Below are 18462 nucleotides of genomic sequence, written 5' to 3' on the forward strand. Positions count from 1 at the left end.
ACCCTGTGGATGGTGTAAGCTTAGACCGGCACCAGATTTATCACAGGGTTTCAGGCTGGAGGGTAAGGGTGGGGCAGGGACAGACTATTTTTAAATTATACCATTTTGGGGTGTGTATGACGTGTTCAATTTGTTTTGGGTGGTTAAGTGACAAAAAAAAAAAAAAAAGGCACATTTTAGGCTTTTCCCCATTACGCCATTCTTCTTATGGGATCATTTTTTTTATTTTAATAGTATAGGTGTTTTCAAATGCAGTGATGCCTATGATGTTTATTTTTATTTTGGGGAAAGAGGAGCGATTAATTTTTGAATTTTGATTTTTAACACTAGGCAACTTTATTAATTTGCTTCTCTCAGACTCCAATGCATGAATTTTACTGTGTTCCTATGGAGCCCTGCCAGTGTCTGATCGGTAAGGGCCTCGTCCTCCCCCTTTTTTAATGGCGCGGCAGTCACGCATGCGTGTTCGGTTCGTCATTCAGATGTATGTGGTTGCAGGAGACGGCTGAGCAATTGTAGTCTGCCATCTGCAGCAGCCCTTGAGAGCTGAATGGGGCAGCAGAGCACATGCACGACTACCACTCCATTGGAATGGGGCCCCGTTCTCCTGATCAGCAGGAGCGTCAGGGGTCGGACCGATCTCTTACCTTGCGTCTTAGTGGAACAACCACTTCAATGCTGAGCTCAGGACATTTAAGGAATCCACTGCAGACATTTAGCATCCCACTGTGTGATTAAAATATTTTCTTAAATATGCTAAACATAGACAAACCTATCTGATGATGTCTGCGGGGGAGGGGGGCATCAGAAAACTAGTCACAGCAAGAAATGACAGAAGCCGGCAGTTGATGGTCTGTTTGATGTCATTTATTGTGATTAGATTCAGGTCATATTTAAAAAGATCTGTCGGACAGGTAGAAATAAGAAAGTATGCAAAAAAATCTGCAAAGAAACCATTTTGTATCCTTTAGTGGCAGAAAAAAAAAAACTACGTCAACCAACCTCCCCAACTGGAAGTCATTTATGCTATAGCTGCCAAGTAATCCTTGACTTCAGCAGGGGTGAGGCGCTTGAACCCAGCTTCATTGCAGATGCCCACTTCAATGTTGTCTTCCGTCATCTGGCCCTCAAAGCTCTCCTGTTGGAGGACATAGCAGTAGTATTAGGATACACCGCCGTGCTCACGGCATACAACTAATCACTGCATGACATTACCTTCAGTGTTAAGATTGCTGTGTGGATGGCATCTTCCAGTTCAAGATCTTCGTTATATCTAGAAGAAAAAACAAAAACGGAGATTGGAATATTTATAAAGGCAGTCTTCAGCCAAAAAAGCATGTTTGTGTTTTTGCCTGGAGTTTTAACAAGTCCCTCATTCCTCCCTGCCTCTCCATCTTTGGCCGGAGACAGGCCGTTACCAGTTTACATGCACTAGCCTGACCTCAGCAACACAGGAAGTTCAGGAAAGGGGCAGGGCTTAACTCCAATACACTTCAATGGACAGTCACAGAACCGTGAAAGCCCTGGAAACTTACCTCCACCTGCATGTTTGTGCAGGGATACTAGACAGCACCCATGCACTGCCACTACAGAAAGTGCTGCCCGGCTTTCCAGGCGCTTGAAAGTCAAGTCTGCCTTTAAAGGGAACCCGTCATCAATTTTATGCTGACCGTACTGAGGGCAGTATAAAGTAGTGACAGAAATGCTGATCTCAGCGGTGTGTCACACATCAGCAAAAAGTAAGTGGTTGCTAAGAACCAGCATCATAATCATTGCAGCCCGGGCCTTGAAGAGTCAAATCTACATAAGAGTCATGGTTATTCATGAATTTCTGCCAGCAGATGGGCGGGGAGAGCAGGAATTCGTGAATAACCATGACCGATTTAGATTTTACGGGATTGTTCATTTATTATTTTTATTTTAATGTAAACCTAGTTTTAGCAGTGCCTATTACAGCTCCACATAACATGTTTCCCCGGGACCCTGAACGACAAATCTGTCTATGTGGTGGAGGACCTATGGCAGGGGTGCCAGAGATGGCACTCAGAGCTCTCTCTGTGGGCACCTGCACCCTGGTGTACCAGTATGCCTTAGAATTTTCCTGCCATGAATCAGCACAGGGCGCACTATGAACAGCACAGACAGCGCACTGAATGCAGGCAGGGTATTATAGCTAAATGATTAAGTACAGGGAAGATATAGTATATTGGTATTCCGGTTAAATTTCAGCGTTGGCACTTTGCAATAAATAAGTAGGTTTTAGGTTGCAGTTAGGGCACTCTGTCTGTAAAAGGTTCTCCATCACTGGTATAGAGTATTTGTCACTGATTCTTGCTCAGCTTTTCCAGGCCCCTGACTATAAAACCAAATCTGGATTTGCTAAACTACACACAATGCTGTCCTGATACATTATGCAAAACTATCATATGGTACTGGTAATCTGTTGTCACCAATGCAGCTCAACAGTCTTCTGAACCCATCTTTTCCAGGACCCTGAAGAGAAAGTTACTCTAGCTATTTGAAGAGGCAAATCTGTAATTCAGCAGTCTGGGAAAGCTGGGCAACAATCACTGCAGAGAGGTAATGGAGGTCACACTTGGTACATATATTATGTATTAGGGTTGTTGCGGGTATCGAAATATCGATACCCAATCAATATTTTTGTCGATTTCGACGATACCAGGATTAGACATTTATCGATACTAGGCTGTGCTACTGCACAGCCTAGCATCAGAGAACATGAAGCACACAGTGTTCTCCTCAGCAGCATAGTGTAGGAGTCCCGCTCCCCCCCCCCCCCCCCCCCCCCCTTGTACCACTGCTGCCAATAAGAAGATAGAGGAGCGGGTGCACTGCACCACCAATGATAATTGACCTTTAATACAGGAGACAAGTGACGGCAGCAGAATCACATAGCTGGCAGCTGCGATTATAGAATGTGTAAACATAGAATGTGTCGGTAGATAAGAACCATTTGGCCCATCTAGTCTGCCCAATATACTGAATACTATGGATAGCCCCTGGCCCTATCTTATATGAAGGATGGCCTTATGCCTATCCCATGCATGCTTAAACTCCTTCACTGTATTTGCAGCTACCACCTCTGCATGAAGGCTATTCCATGCATCCACTACTCTCTCAGTAAAGTAATACTTTCTTCTCGTCTTTCTTCCAAGCTATACATGTTAAGGTCCTTTAATCTTTCCTGGTAAGTTTTATCCTGCAATCCATGTACCAGTTTAGTAGCTCTTCTCTGAGCTCTCTCCAAAGTATCAATATCCTTCTGGAGATATGATCTCCATTACTGCGCACAATACTCCAAATGAGGTCTCACTAGTGCTCTGTAGAGCGGCATGAGCACCTCCATCTTTCTACTGGTAATTCCTCTCCCTTTACACCCAAGCATTCTGCTAGCATTTCCTGCTGCTCTATGACATTGTCTGCCTACCTTTAAGTCTTCTGAAATAATGACCCCTAAAACCTTTTCCTCAGATACTGAGGTTAGGACTGTATCACAGATTTCATATTCTGCTCTTGGGTTTACGCCCCATGTGCATTCCGCATTTTAAAAAATGGCGAATCGTGCAGTTTTTATTTTTTTCTTCTGTTCCGGCGTTCACCACATAGATTTTAAAAAATATTTTATTAGTTTGGACTTTTCTGACGTGGCGATATGTAATATATTTATTATTTATACATTTTATATGTGAAATTGGGAAAGGGGGTGATTCATACTCAATATTTTGGTGTTTTTTTTATTACACTTTTTATTTAATAACTATTTCCCCCCTTAGGGGCTAGAACCTGTTTTTTTTTTTCATCCCTTGTCCTATTCACCCTGATAGATCTCTATCAGGGTGAATAGGACTTACACTGTCCCTGCTGCTCTGTGCTTTGTGCACACAGCATCAGGGATGTTACCATGGCAGCCAGGGCTTCAGTAGCGTCCTGGCTGCCATGGTAACCGATCGGAGCCCCAGGATTACACTGCTGGGGCTCCAATTAGAAGCTGCCACTGCCACCAATGAGGGGGAAGGGAGAGGACCCTGTGGCCACTGCCATCAATGATTTTAATACTGGAGGGGTTGAGAGGGGCTGGCGCACTTTGCCACCAATGATTTGAATGGGGCGGGCACACTTCGCCACCAATGATAATTAGCCCTTAATACAGGAGGCTGGTACTGGCAGATCAGCGGCAGTTAACCCTTCAGTAACATTCAATCTTTTTTTTATTATTGCCTCCGAAGGTGTAAATAGCCTTAGTACCGCCAGTATAGGGGTCTGCTTGCTAGTATATTCGTTAACTGCATTACTTGCAACAAGAGACTGTGGGATGCTGAGCGGCAGCCATGTCAGCCTGGTATCAAGACAGGAGACCTGCAGACACCACCTTTGTGCTTTGTCCAGCATTATATGCTGCCTTCTGTTGTGTGCAGCATATAACTGGGGTGATGTTACCTATACCCTTAGGTTGTATTATTTCAGATGAATTATAATATATTTCTATTTGTATCATGAAATGTAACAAAAGATTGGCATCTTGGCACCATTGTCCAGCATATCTGCTTCGGTGTGGGAGGGAAACACAGAGCATAGGAGGGAAGGGGGAAACAGGGAATCAGGCCTGAGAACTAGAGAAGGAAGATCGACACCTTAGTGAAAACCCTTAACCAAAATCCTGACTACCAGTATGAACAGACCCCAAAAGGTAGGAGAGTTCATAACGCAGGAATACCTAGAGTCCTATAGGACCCTAATACTAATGGCAGGGACGAGGCTACCTGTTCCTCTAAAAAGGAAGGAAGAACAGGAGTCTACTTCAGGCCTAATACAAACAATAGGGAAATGCAACACACAGAACCCAAACAAAATACAGAAAGGGAAAGGAAAGACTTAGAGGACCTTTCACTAGTTTAAAAACTAAAAAAAAAAAAACAAAAAAAAAAAACAGTAGGCAGAGCAGCGCCCAGGTGTCCCCCTGCACTTACTAGTATGTCTGGGCGCCGCTCCGTTCCCCCGGTATAGGCTCCGGTGTCTGCAGCTCCCTCTGTTGTACTAGGCAGAGTTTTTGTATTAGGCGTGTCCCTTGCTGCAGCGCTGGCCAATCGTAGCGCACAGCTCGTAGCCTGGGACTAGTTAACCCTAACTATAAATAAGGAAGGTTAAATGACCACATAAGCAACACCTGAGGCAAGGGGTGTGGCCATTACCAGAAACACCACAGACGCCTATTGATCCACAAGGAAAACCGGTCAGATCAAACCACGTGTTGCCAGTCTCACAGATCTCCTGCCACTCACTGTTGCTGGGATGTCTGTACATCTCGGTACGTCTGTGACATGAGGGCTGTTTTTAAAAGTACTGTATAGGGTTTACATTAATGCAACTCTAGTATTACAGCAGGGCACTTAATGAGAACCAAATACACTAGTGCTACAAATTACTTATCTTATCTGTTCACCCTTTTTGTCCCTATTCTGTGAACTTGTTAGCTGTAGTCCATGATGGCAACAGACATGTGCCAAAGGCAAAGAAAGGGCTCTTTTTCAAACACTAAAGTGGATTATTTCCAGTAATGTAATTTGAAGAGGTTTTCCAGGAGTGCCCTGATGACCCGTCCTCACAATAGGTCATGAATATCGGATTGGCAGCGTTTAATACCCAGGAACCACCGCCAGTCAGCTGTTTTATTGAGCAATGCAACCCCTCACAGCTTACCAAGCACAGTGTCATCCAAGCTGTGTCTGGTATTGAGGTCACATGCAGCTAAGCCAACGTGACTAACATGACGTATTGGCCTAGGAAAAGCCAACATCTGATCGGCAGGAGCGCAAGGAGTCCGATCCCCCATCAGATCTTTATGGCCCATCAATTTTATACTGAGAAACCCCTTTAATGTAAAATATATACAGTATCTTTCCCTAATGGTCTTATTAAATACAGTGCAAAAGCTTTAGGCAGGTGTGGAAAAGTGCTACAAAGTAAGAATGCTTTCAAAAAGAGAAGTGCTAATAATTTAAATATATTCTGCAGCAGGACAACTACCCCAAACATGCAGTTAAATGTCATTAAAGGGATTCTGTCACCAGGATTAACAATATGTAGATATTTATATGTGCCTATTAGTCTTCATGCAGTGTTTACAACGATCCCTCTGTTTATGCTCTGTGTGCCTTATATTCTTATAAAAAGCGATCTTATTCATATGTAAATCACCTCGGTCAGTAGCCCAAGGGGTTGTCCCACGATCTCCTTGAGCCGAGCCGCGCCCATCAATCTGGAGCCCAGCACCGCCTACTCCTCAATTTATTCAATGCACTATCCTGACGTCATCTAATCTCTGCTCTGTAGTCTCGCGCTTGCTGCCAGAAGATTCCTCCACCTAGGACTGCCTTGCGCAAAAAGTCTTTTCTGGTCCGATTGGGATGCGCAGGGGACAAGTGGAAGCCAGTGCCAGTAGTCCGCAAGGGCGCAGACTACGAAGCAGAGATTACATGACGTCAGGATAGTGCAGTGAATAAATTAAGGAGTAGGCGGTGCTGGGCTCCAGATCGATGGGCGTGGCTGGGCTCCAGGAGATCGTGGGACAACCCCTTGGGCTCCTGACCGAGGTGATTTACATATGAATAAGATCGCTTTTTATAAGAATATAAGGCATACAGAGCATAAACAGAGGGATCGTTGTAAACACTGCATGAAGACTAATGGGCACATATAAATATATACATATCGTTAATCCTAGTGACAGAATCCCTTTAAGAACTATCTTCAGTATAAAGAAGTACAAAAAGTCCTGGAAGTGATGATATGGCCGTCACTGAGCCCTGATATCATCCAGTCTGTCTGGGATTACATGAAGAGACAGAAGGATTTGAACAAGCCTAAATCCACAGAAGATCTGCGGTTAGTTCCCAGATGTTTGGAGCAACCTCCAAGCGGAGTTTCTTGAAAACAAGTGGTCACAACAAATGTTGATTGGATTTAGATTTCTCTTTTGTTTTTGTTTTTTCACTTTGCATTTTGTGAATTGCTAAAACATTTTTTTAACTATTAACATGTCTATTTTTACAGCATTTTTCTACACTTTCCTAAAACCTTTGCACAGTACTGTATATGGTGCTCCATTTCTTTAGTACACATCACCAATGGAAGCTGTAAATATGCTGGGACCTAATGGCAACAAGGCATCATTAAAGGGAACCCGCCACCGGAATTTTGTGTATAGAGCTGAGGACATGGGTTGCTAGATGGTCGCTGGCACATCAATACCCAGTCCCCATAGCTCTGTGTGCTTTTATTGTGGGGGAAGAAAAAAAAAAAAATGCAAATTAAGTAAGGGACAGGACTCATCTCAGGTTAATTTGCATATGTATCAAATTGTTTTTTTTACACAATAAAAGCACACAGAGCTATGAGGACTGGGTATTGTGGATGTGCTAGCGGTGATTTAGCAACCCATGTCCTCAGCTCTATACACAATATCCCAGTGACAGGTTTCCTTTAAGCCACAATACTGCACATACAGGACTCTATAGACCCAGACTTTCCCTGTATATGGCTGCAATGAGGCATAATTCATATGGAATTAGTGTAACAAGAAAGCTGTGGACATGTGGTATCAGAGGCCATACACTGGGCACAGTTATTGTGTTTGAGTCTGTTATTCGGCATAATTTGCACCATATTTGAGGTGCACCCCATAGAATAGGCTCTTACCTTTTTTTGTTTCGTATATGGGCATGGCCAGCAGCTCTTTACTTTTAGACACATTTATCAATAACATGACAGAAATCTGCCTCAAAATCAATAAATGTAAACCATTAAAAAGCCAGTTTAAAATGGGAAACTTTCGAACATTGCTGTATACTGTGGATCTTTAGTGTTCTGCTCTAGCACTGATACCTTATCAGGTATATTAAGAAAACATGGCCATGTAGCCTAAACACTGCTATCACAGTATTATTTCCTACATATTCATAGTAGATATATAGAATTCTCATCAATGAAACGATGGGAACAAATGTGCCATGTAAGAAAGAAATATGAAAAGTATGAACGTGGTGTGAAACCCCTACCTCCTCTTGGCCTGAAACAGCACCACTCCTGTCCAGAGGCTGTGTGCAGTATTGCAGGTCTGCTCCATCGACTCCAATGGAGCCGAGCTGCAATCCAGACAACTCTTGGAGAGGTGTGGTGCTGTTTTTGGAAGGAAGCAGCCATGTTTTTCCAATCCTGAAAACCCCTTAACAACTTGCCAGAACCCTTTTAGGCAGTTAATTCACGATCTTCCTTAGTAATAATCCATACTGCATTTTAAGTCATTAAAGCTCTAGTCGGTCCACTCCTGCCTTCCCATTATTAACACTTTAATCTGCTGTGGAAAAAAATAAAATAATGAAAATCCTTTTGTACCTTTTTTCAAGGAAAGTCTTCCCATTTACATAATTCTTTCCCATTGCTGTGGCCTTCCATGCAAAATATGCCCCCTGAAGGAGAAGAAAACCTGTTTACTGAGAGGAAAACAGTTCATAGAAATTAATAGACATGTAAGCCTCTTCAACATGGCGGATAGCAAGCTCATCCTTGATCTGTGGACAAGTTTTACAGCAGGTGAAGTCCGTGTGCCATCCACTTTTTCCATAGGCCCATTCATTTGCAGGAATAACGGACACATACAGAACATGGCCTGATGTTATCAGTACGGACCCACAGTCCATGCAGAAAATTGCTCATGTGAACATATCCATTGAATTGGTCAGTTTCCTGTCCAGGGGCTGTCAGTCCTCAAAAGGAACCACCCCCGTGTGACATTAGCATTAGGCCTCCTTCACTCATATTCCAGTTTATACTTCAGGTCACTTTCACAATGTGGCAGCAGAAAGCCAAGGCCTGCCAGGCATCTCCCTTATAGCTGCCGCTTGAGGGACACTATAGTAGTACATGGACACCCATTCATCTGAATGTCCGCTTTGTAATACAAGGACGCCAGATCTGCTCTCAGTTTGACTTTTAGGAGGGGGGGGGGTCCTCAACATGATGTCCATGGGTTATGTTGATGAGACAGCCCCTTTAACAGTATTAATGCATTAATGCATGGATGGAAAGCAGGGAATGCAATTACTTTTATATAACACACAGGGCCAAGGATAATACTTACAGAAGGATCGGACTGGAATAAATATGGTCGGTCTTCATCCCAACCTGCAATTAATAACGAGACTCCAAATGGACGTACGCCACTAAGGAATAAGAGAAAAAGCAAGTTATAACACCTCCACCAGAAGCCTGGCATTGATGTGCAGTTCCATAGGGTGTCAGGGAGCAATATCACTCTGCACACCAGCTACATTAAAAAGGGTTGTTATAAAAATCAGAGGAAATAGTCTGAAAAACTAATTTTCCCATGGAGGCTTTTCTGAAAAAACCAAACCAAAAAAAAAAAAAAAAAAAACTGTTCCCTGTACGAATTGTTGTCATACCACTAGCCGAGACCAAATTACCTGAAAATGAACATGTAATATTTAATTGATGCCAACCAATGACTGATGCAAACAAATCTATTTTAAGGTAATATATTACCAGAAAAAAATAAAAAAAATCGAATACATTAAAGGGAACCTGTCATCAACTTTATGCTGCCCAAACTAACGGCACAATAAAGTAGAGACAGGTGAGTCTGTCATTTATAAGTTAAAAGTAAGTGGTTGCCGAGAACCAACATCACAATCAATGCAGACTGGGCCTGGAAGAGTCCCGGCCACCTGAGAAGAGTCCTGGTTATTCATGAATTCCTGCTCTCCCTGCCCACCTGCTGATGACTGACAGTCTTCTACCTCATTTTCTTCCTTTCTCTCTAGGAGAGAACTGCCAGTCATGAGCAGATGGGTGAGAAAGCAGGAGATTATGTATAACCAGGACTCTTCTCAGGTAGATTTGATTCTTTTCAATGCCTGGGCTGCAAGGATTATGATACTGGTTCTCGGCAACCACTTACTTTTAGCTGATGTGCGACACCAATGACATCAGCATTTCTGTCACTATTTTATACTGCCCTCAGTGAGATCAGCATAAAGTTGATGACAGGTTCCCTTTAAAAAGCATAGGGGGTCATTTACTATCCAGAAACACACCTATATTAGGTGTATTTCTGGCGCATATTACAATCTGCAACTTTTCCCCGGTCATGCCAGGACTTAAAAAGCGGGCCTGGGCAGGCAGGGTCAGCTGGTTCATTTACCATTTTCTACTCCTAGAAAATGGTCTAAATGTAGGACAGCAAGGAAGCTGACGTAGATTTAGAAGAGGTGGTGGATGCACCGAAGTTATGTAGAGGCCAGTGCCTCCTATTCAACTCCGTCGGATCCACCACCAGCTATAGGGGATATTAAGACCAGTGACTAAAAACGCCAATCTTTATAAATGACCCCCCCCCCCCCCCCCATAGTTTTTACAATTTTTTTTCAAATTAAAAATTCTTGAAGAAATGTAAATTGCATTTATAAAATAACAGGATACCTTAATTTTATTTTTATTTTTTTTTAAACACTGCTAGCCCAAGTAAGGCTACTTTCACACTAGCGTTCGGGGGCTCCGCTTGTGAGTTCTGTTTGAAGGCTCTCACAAGCGGCCCGAATGCATCCGTCCAGCCCTAATGCATTCTGAGTGGATGCGGATCCGCTCAGAATGCATCAGTCTGGCACCGTCTGTCCTCCGCTCAGCAGGCGAACACCCGAACGCTGCTTGCACACGAACGTGGTTTGGTTTCGCATCCGAACCGCATTTTTTGCGGCTCGGGTGCAGACCCATTTCACTTCAATGGGGCCGCAAAAGATACAGACAGCACTCCGTGAGCTGTCCCCATCCGTTGCTCCATTTTATGGCCCCACAAAAAAAAAAAAAAAATAGGCATTGTTACAATGGATCCGCAAAAAAACGGATGACATATGGACGTCATCTTTTTTTTGCGGATCGCAAAACACATACGGTCGTGTGCATGTAGGCTTAAACTAATGTGTGGGAGAGAAAACACACAGATGCGCGGATGCAAAGCCATTTTAAGGGGGTTTCACTGTGTAAAAGTAATAAGACTGAAAAAGAAAATATATCTATTTGGCATCACTGAATTCGAACATAATGTGACAATGAAAAAGCTGCTTGGTCACTAAAGCCCAAAACAGGCTGGTCACTAAGGGGTTAAAGAATATGTGCTTAAAAACTAAAGTTAAGTACTAATTACCAAGTATCTATGATCAAAAACTTTCTAATTATTAACCAGGGTAATTTCGGTCTTCAGCTCTTATGTTCTACGGAGATGTATGTGGATATGATTTGTGTTATCATTTAAATGGAAAAAAAGTGTACTTTTTAAACTTAGAGGTTTTTACTATTTATTAGTCCCACAAGAGAACTGACTCTGATCGCGTCTATAATACATTGTACTATTTCTGTAGTGCAGTGTATTATACTGTCAGACACTATTAGGCTGCACCTCTGGCATACACTGAGGTCAGGCCTGGGGGCCTTCATTAGGCCCCTGGCTGCTGTATGAAGACATACACCCTGCAATCTCATTTGTGGCAGTGCCACTACTTGACAGTGGCAGCCCCCTTCCCCTGAAGCCCCATAGATGCCAGTCGCTATTGACCACAGCATCTAAGTGGTTAAACGTCCAGGATCAGCCTTTTGCTGACCCAGACCGTTATGGCAGAAGCTCAGCCGTCTTGTGGGGGGCAAGCCCCGCGCTTCGCTGACCTGTGCAGCACTTTGACTCTGCAGCCCGGCCTAAGGTCCCTCAGTGACTGCTAATATGCATTTTTATGGTGGTCACTAACGGTTTAAATGGAAAATGCAAGTTGCAGATGACAAACCATGAACTGCTGCCTAAACAGTTAATGCCATCTGAAGGAGGAAGAAAGAATGCGCTTACCCAGACTGTGTGTATTCCTGCATGACGGATGCCACTCTCTGTACTAGCTGTGCTGTTGGAATAGGCTCCTGATACACAAGGAAATACTGCTGGGCAAGTTTCCGGGCCCTGCGAACTAGGACTCTAAAAGTGAATGAAAAAAAATTATAATTTGAAGATAAGGGTTATGTTGTGCGGTTTAGGGTTCATTCACACGTCCACAACTTGGGTCCGGAACGGGTGCGGACCCATTCATTTTCAATGGGGCCGAAAAGGATGAGGACAGCACACTATGTGCTGTCTGCATCTGCACTCCCGGATCAGCAATTCCGTTCCCCCAAAAAATAGAACATGTCCTATTCTTGTCCGCAACTGCGGACAATAAAATACATTTTCTATATAGTGCAGGCGATGTGCAGTCCGCGAAATGTGTAACGCACATTGCCAGTGTCCGTGTTTTGCGGACCGCAAAACACCTACAGACGTCTGAATGGACCCTTACAGCGATCACTGATAACCTGAACATCATACGGTACCTGTAATCCGGGCCCATGCCGCTGTACACCATGCCTATGTGTTTGGTGATTGGTTCCACTTTATGTACACTCTGCTCATCATACAATATGGATTTCTGTTTTTTCTCAGTTGCCAGAACGACACCATTTGCAGCTAAAATAGAGAAAATGGAAAGGTTACCGAAGGGGTATAGTACAAACAGAACAAGTTTACTTAATGATGCTTATGTGCTGAGGCCTTCCTCTTAAGATCCCTAAGGACAGTGCTGGAAGCTATGTTGGAACTTTGTTTGCGGTTCAAAGGGGCTAAACTGCAAGTGTGTATGCTGCATTCAAACCAAAAAAACCTTGACCGATGACGAGTTTGCAAAATCCACTGTGTGAACAGGCCTGATAAACCGATCCTAAACTTCAGACTGGTAGACTTGTATTAAATGACATACCTTTGATTCCAACAGAAGGTGCTCCTGCAGCTACCGCAGCCAACGCATATTCAATCTGTACAAGTTTACCTGAAGGACTAAGGAAATAAATGGTTGTTAGTGAGGACGTCTGTGTACAAGAGAATGGCTCTGTGCTTCTGGCTCCTATAGCGCTAGGTGATGGGTTCCAGGGACCCATCACCAGGAATTAGTTATCCAGGATGGTAACAGAATCCTGGGGATGTCCATGTACTTTCTGGCAGGTGTGGCATTATTCAGAAAAAGTAGTCTGTAGAGAGACCCTCAGGAAGAGGGGTTGTGAAGCTGTTCTATGAAGACTCCCCCTGGACCGGTCCCCCCCTGGCTTGCTTGAAGTCCCACAGGCAGGGTACGTCAATACAAGGCACATCTGGGGGAGAGTATGGTGACACAAATGGCCTGCAGGACATCTAGCCAGGAAGGGGACCAGCCAGCCTGAGTTCTCTGCAGAAGGTTCCACCCCTGTGACTCTATACAGGCATGGGAATACAGCCCTTACATTTCTCTCTCCATATAAGAGACACTCTGATTAGACATTTATTAGGCCCAGAGCTGTTGCAATTTCCCAAAGCACCCCAACAAGATATCAGCTGGTGACGGCTCATACAGCTTTATATCTACTTCCTATTCTGTTAACATGGCCGGACTACTGTACAAAACAAGCACTTTTTATCTTTTGTGTCACTCCTATCTCTCAGACTGCGAGCTCAAGTTGCACTTTCTAATTACATCATTTAAAGGGGTTGTCTCATTATGGACAATGGGGGCATATTGCTAGGATATGCCCCCATTGTCTTATAGGTGCGGGTCCCACGGCTGGGACCCGCACCTATATCAAGAACAGAGCCCAGCAAGTGAAGGAGGGCGCCCTGCGCAGCTGGCCTCCATTCATTTTCTATGGGGGCGGCGAAAATAGCTGAGCGCTGGCTTGGCTATTTCCGTCGGCCCCATAGAAATGAATGGGAGCGGAGGCCGCACGTACACAGTATGCTCCCAATCACTTCTATGGGGACCCGGCTTGGTGATGGCCGGACCAGAGTCCTCCAGCCACCACCTTGCGGGGCTCCGTTTTCGATATAGGTGTGGGTCCAGGCCGTGGGACCCACACCTATAAGACAATGGGGGCATATCCTAGCGATATGCCCCCATTGTCCATGATGAGACAACCCCTTTAATAGTGCATACGATGTAGTGGTGTGAAATTGGTAAAATAAAACGCAATTCTGCAGCAGTTTTATGGATTTTGTTTTTACAGCATTGCCTATACGGTAAAACTGAGCTGTCATTCTCCAGGTCAGTACAATTACGACAATACCACATATGTATAGTTTTTCTTGCATTTTAATACTGAAAAAAATAAAAAACTGGAGAAAACAATGTTTTTTTTTTTTTTTCATCGTCATATTCTGACCCCCTATAACTTTTTTGCCATTACGTGTGCGGAGCTGTGTGAGTGCTCATTTTTTGCAAGGTGATCTGTACTTTTCATTGATGCCATTCTGGGGCGTTTGACTTTTTGATCACTTTTTGTTTAATTTTTAGTGGGTGGTGAAGCGACCGAAAAGGGCGAGTTGGGCCATTTTTTTTCCCTTTTAGTCGTATGGGAAAACAATTTAATAGTACAGGTGTGTATAGGTAGTGATGTGAGAGAAAAACAACATTTTTTTTATTTACATCTGGGGGAAAGGCAGGCGATTTGAATTTTTATATTTTAATAACTATTTTTTTTTAACACCATTTTATAGTTCCCATAGGGAACTGTAACATGCAGTCATCAGATTGCTTCGCTCATACACTCAGATGCATTAGCATTGGACTGTATGAGAGTTTCAATGTATTCCTACAGAGGCTCCATAGGAACTAATAGGCAGCAGCTTTAGTTCATTCCGGAGGACTGAAGCTGTCGCACAATGCATCTGACTCTCCAATCTATGCCGACACCTGGATGCATTTCTGGATCTTTTAATCCCTTGTCTAATTCATCCTGATAGATCTCTATTAGTGCGAATAGGATCTTACACTGTCCCTGCTGCCCTGTGCACACAGCAGCAGGGAGCTTAACATGGCAGTCAGGGCTTCAGTAGTGTCCTGGCTGCCATTTTAACCAATCGGAGCCCCTGGATTACACTACTAGGGCTCCAATCAGAAGCTGCCACTGCCGCCAATGAGGAGGAGGGGACTGCCACCAACGATTTTAATACTGTGGAAGGGGGAGACTTTGCCACCAATGTTTTTAATACTAGGGACGGGGGGTAAAGGCGCACCAATGATAATTAACGTTTAATATACAAATACAGCCGGCGGCAGAAACACCATTGCCGGGACCCAAACCTCTGACAGGGCGCTGCGATCAGCGGCAGTTAATCCCTGAGGTGCGGCACCTGAGGGGTTAATTGCCGCAGATCGCAGAGCAGTGTCAGAGGTCGGGTGCGGGACAATGTGTTTCTGCCGCTTGTATTTGTAATGTAGTAAACGTTAGTTATCACTGGTGGCGCAGTGGCCACACTCCCTCCCCTCCTCGCTCTCATTGGGAACAGATCAGTGTGCTCATGTTCTCTGATACAGCCTAGTATTGATAAAAGGCAAATCCCGGTATCGTATCGATACCGGGACAAAAGTATCGATTGGTTATCGAAAGTTCGATACCTAAAACAACTTTATGTTCTATTAGGGGCCAGCTGTTCCGTTCCGCAAAATACAGAATGCACACGGACATCATCCGTAATTTTTGCGGACCGAAAAATACATATGGTCGTGTGCATGAGGCCTTAAAATGAGGAAAATTGGCTTCTACCACATGAGGGTTTTTCACCTTCCTGTGGATAACAGGCTGAACTGGATGTGATTATAAGCACAGCTCCGGGACTACTGCTCACTCGTCGTCCTCCTCCCTGTTGCAGAGTGAAAGTGAAAGCTGAAGAGCTGTGTCATGCCTGCCGGTAACGCCAGAAATCATTCTCATGGCAGTGGAAAACTGAAGTAAGATAATATGCTAAAGGTCTTTCAATGTAGCAAAGGCCACATTCACACTTACTGGGTTCTGTGCCTAAATCCTGAGAGAATTGGCTAGCTTCCTGTAAATGGGGTATTCTATGCCCCATGCGCTGAAAGAAAATCAGCACATTCATCGCTGGCACGAGTTCTGTGATGTAGGGCTCATGCGGATCCACAAAACACGGATACCGGCTGTGTGCATTCCACATTTTTTGCAGAAAGGAACGTCCAGCTCCTAATAGACCTGTCCTCTACGTGTCTGTAATACGGACAGTAATAGGACATGCACTATATTTGCAGAACAGCCATGTGGGCCCATTAAAGTGAATGGATCCGCATACAGCACAGAAACGGAACAAAACACATACGCAGGAGACATGCTGGGTGTGTGTGAACATTTCCCAGACTGAACACTGCTCCTCTAACAGATCTCACAGCATCATGACGACTAGGGGCCTACTGTGCTCACATAATGCCTGACTACAGTATAGAAGCAGAGATTCTGAGCAACACGAGTCATCATGACGCTGCGTTTGGGTTAGAGAAGCAGTAACGCAACCATCAACACACAGCATGTTTTCCGTGTTTTCTAAATTTATGACCTAACCTCAGATCGGGGGGGGGAGGGGGGTCTGACAGATGATGAAAAGGTACAAGCACTAACCCGTCGGTCAATGTCCTCCACTGACTAACACCATGGATGTACAGGGGACATAGTGCAAGCAAAGTCCATCCGCCGCAGTGCTAGCCAATGGGGGCGGCTGCTGGACGTGGCTTATAACATGACCCTCCATCCGCGGCCAATTTGGGACCGGAGCGCTGGGCTCAGTAATTTAAACCATCAGACCTTGATGCAGATGTGTTAAATACGGTGCACGGTTCCCAGCATGTGTGCAGGATTAAAGATGGCGGCCAACCCCTTTATTCTTGGGTTTCCACGAGGCACCCTTGATGCAGATGCTGACAAAACCCACCTTGCCATGGCGGCCAAGGGTCACACTCATTTTCAGTTATAAGGGCCCCTGTATACGGCCATATCCGTTCTTTACTTTTCACAAATTGCTGATCCACAAAACACGGATATCGTCCTGTGTATGCAGATTGGTACATCCTGCCCTCTGTTAGACTGCCTATTCTTCTCCGCAACACAGACAAATATAGGACATGTTATTTTGTGGAGGAACAGATATACGGACGCGGACAACACGGTGTGCTGTCTGCATATTTTGTGGCACCATTGAAATTAAAGGATCCGCATCTGATCCATAAAAAAAAAAAACAGATGTGGGTCAAAACTAATCGTGCGCACAAAGCCTAAAGGACATACTACTTTCTCATTTGTGTGGCCACTGAGCGCCGTAGGGAGGCGGACGGGCGGTTTGACCACCCCCTGGAAGTACAGCCTAATGGGGTTTGACATTACATAGGGCTAAATTGACCCATGTAAAAAGGGCTGGAATAGACTATTTTTACAACTGCGGTATTAGTTATCCTCCACCTTGTGTCTACTTTGCTTAGAAATTAGGTTGCCGTGGGTAGGCTGGTGGTCATACAGGTACAGTACCCATCTGTCCAGCTGCTGGGTTCACTATTCTCTGCCACTGAAATTCAAGGGGGTGACAAGCTTACACCGCATCACACGTAGGGTTGAAAGGTTCATCAGGGGGATATTAAAGAAAGAAAAAAAATAATGGTTTAATAAAACACCCATCTTACAGGATATAAAAAAAAAAAATCCAGTATAGAAGAGTAGCACTGAATTAGGCCCCATCCACACATGTATTTGGTCCACATTTTTGTGGATCGGATGAGGACCCAATCTTTTCAGTGGGGGCTCAAAAAACAGACTGTGCATGTGTGGTACTTTTGCTGTATGGTTAGCTGCACTCTATTACTCGCAGGTATCAGACGCTTTCAGCTGGAGTGGCATGATGAGGCGCACACAATCATCAGCTCCTCTCACTGCAGAGCCGTGCTTGTAAGCCATGTGAAGGCCATAGCGGGTGACAAGCCACTGTTCACACTGGCATCAGCCGTCCGGCAGCGATTCTCCGTCTCTATATTCTCAGCAAGCATCTATCCTCTCATTGCTTCCACGCTGCGACCGAAAGGCCGGCTACACAGCAGAGTGACTCTGCAAAGTAGCGGCCGGGCGAGCACACAAAGGGGCGCAGGGCTCAGACACAGCGGTGACCGGGAGGACGCTGCCGGGGGCCAGCACTGAGAGCGCGGGGGGCAGTCACAGGCAGCCCGGCCACTAGACAGCTTCCCACTCACCTGAAAGTGGTCAGAGAGAAACTGTAACCACGCTCCGCCATCTTCACTCCGCTCCTCCTCTATGAGAGCAGCACGGCAACAGCGTCCCACGTCACTACGTCAGCACTGTCACATTCCGCCCGCCCCATCCGCGCCCGCATTGCCTGACGGGAACTGTAGTTCTATAGTAGAGAACCTTATACCTGCTCCAGTAACGCGCCGGCTCCTAATTCAGCCTAGCACGCCTTTCATGGACCGTAATACAGTCTATCCTGTCAGTGCTGAAGTCATGTACACAGGAACAGAAAGCTGCACCAGTTTATGTGGTACA

The 18462-nt window shown here is 44.8% G+C and overlaps 1 protein-coding gene across 1 annotated transcript; it reads right to left on the bottom strand.

Annotated features, from left to right (window-relative positions):
• Positions 1–845: 845 nt before the first annotated feature.
• On the bottom strand, positions 846–18263 carry PSMA2 (proteasome 20S subunit alpha 2). The gene is made up of 8 exons (XM_044294446.1): positions 18153–18263; positions 12864–12940; positions 12442–12574; positions 11927–12049; positions 9158–9239; positions 8413–8486; positions 1216–1273; positions 846–1138 (listed from the first exon to the last, which is right to left on the bottom strand). The coding sequence occupies exons 1-8, from the start codon at positions 18191–18193 to the stop codon at positions 1022–1024; spliced, it is 705 nt and encodes a 234-aa protein (XP_044150381.1). The 5' UTR covers positions 18194–18263; the 3' UTR covers positions 846–1021.
• Positions 18264–18462: the final 199 nt, after the last annotated feature.

This window comes from Bufo gargarizans, chromosome 5, assembly GCF_014858855.1.
Source record: "Bufo gargarizans isolate SCDJY-AF-19 chromosome 5, ASM1485885v1, whole genome shotgun sequence".
Taxonomy (NCBI): Eukaryota; Metazoa; Chordata; class Amphibia; order Anura; family Bufonidae; genus Bufo; species Bufo gargarizans.

Bases quoted from the DNA above. Each gene is read 5' to 3' on its own strand.
- PSMA2 (XM_044294446.1), bottom strand. From the start codon at position 18,193: ATGGCGGAGCGTGGTTACAGTTTCTCTCTGACCACTTTCAG. The intron at 12,941-18,152 runs GTGAGTGGGAAG...TTATTTCCTTAG, and splicing joins TTCTCTCTGACCACTTTCAG to TCCTTCAGGTAAACTTGTAC. The intron at 9,240-11,926 runs GTAAGCGCATTC...CTTATTCCTTAG, and splicing joins CAGGAATACACACAGTCTGG to TGGCGTACGTCCATTTGGAG.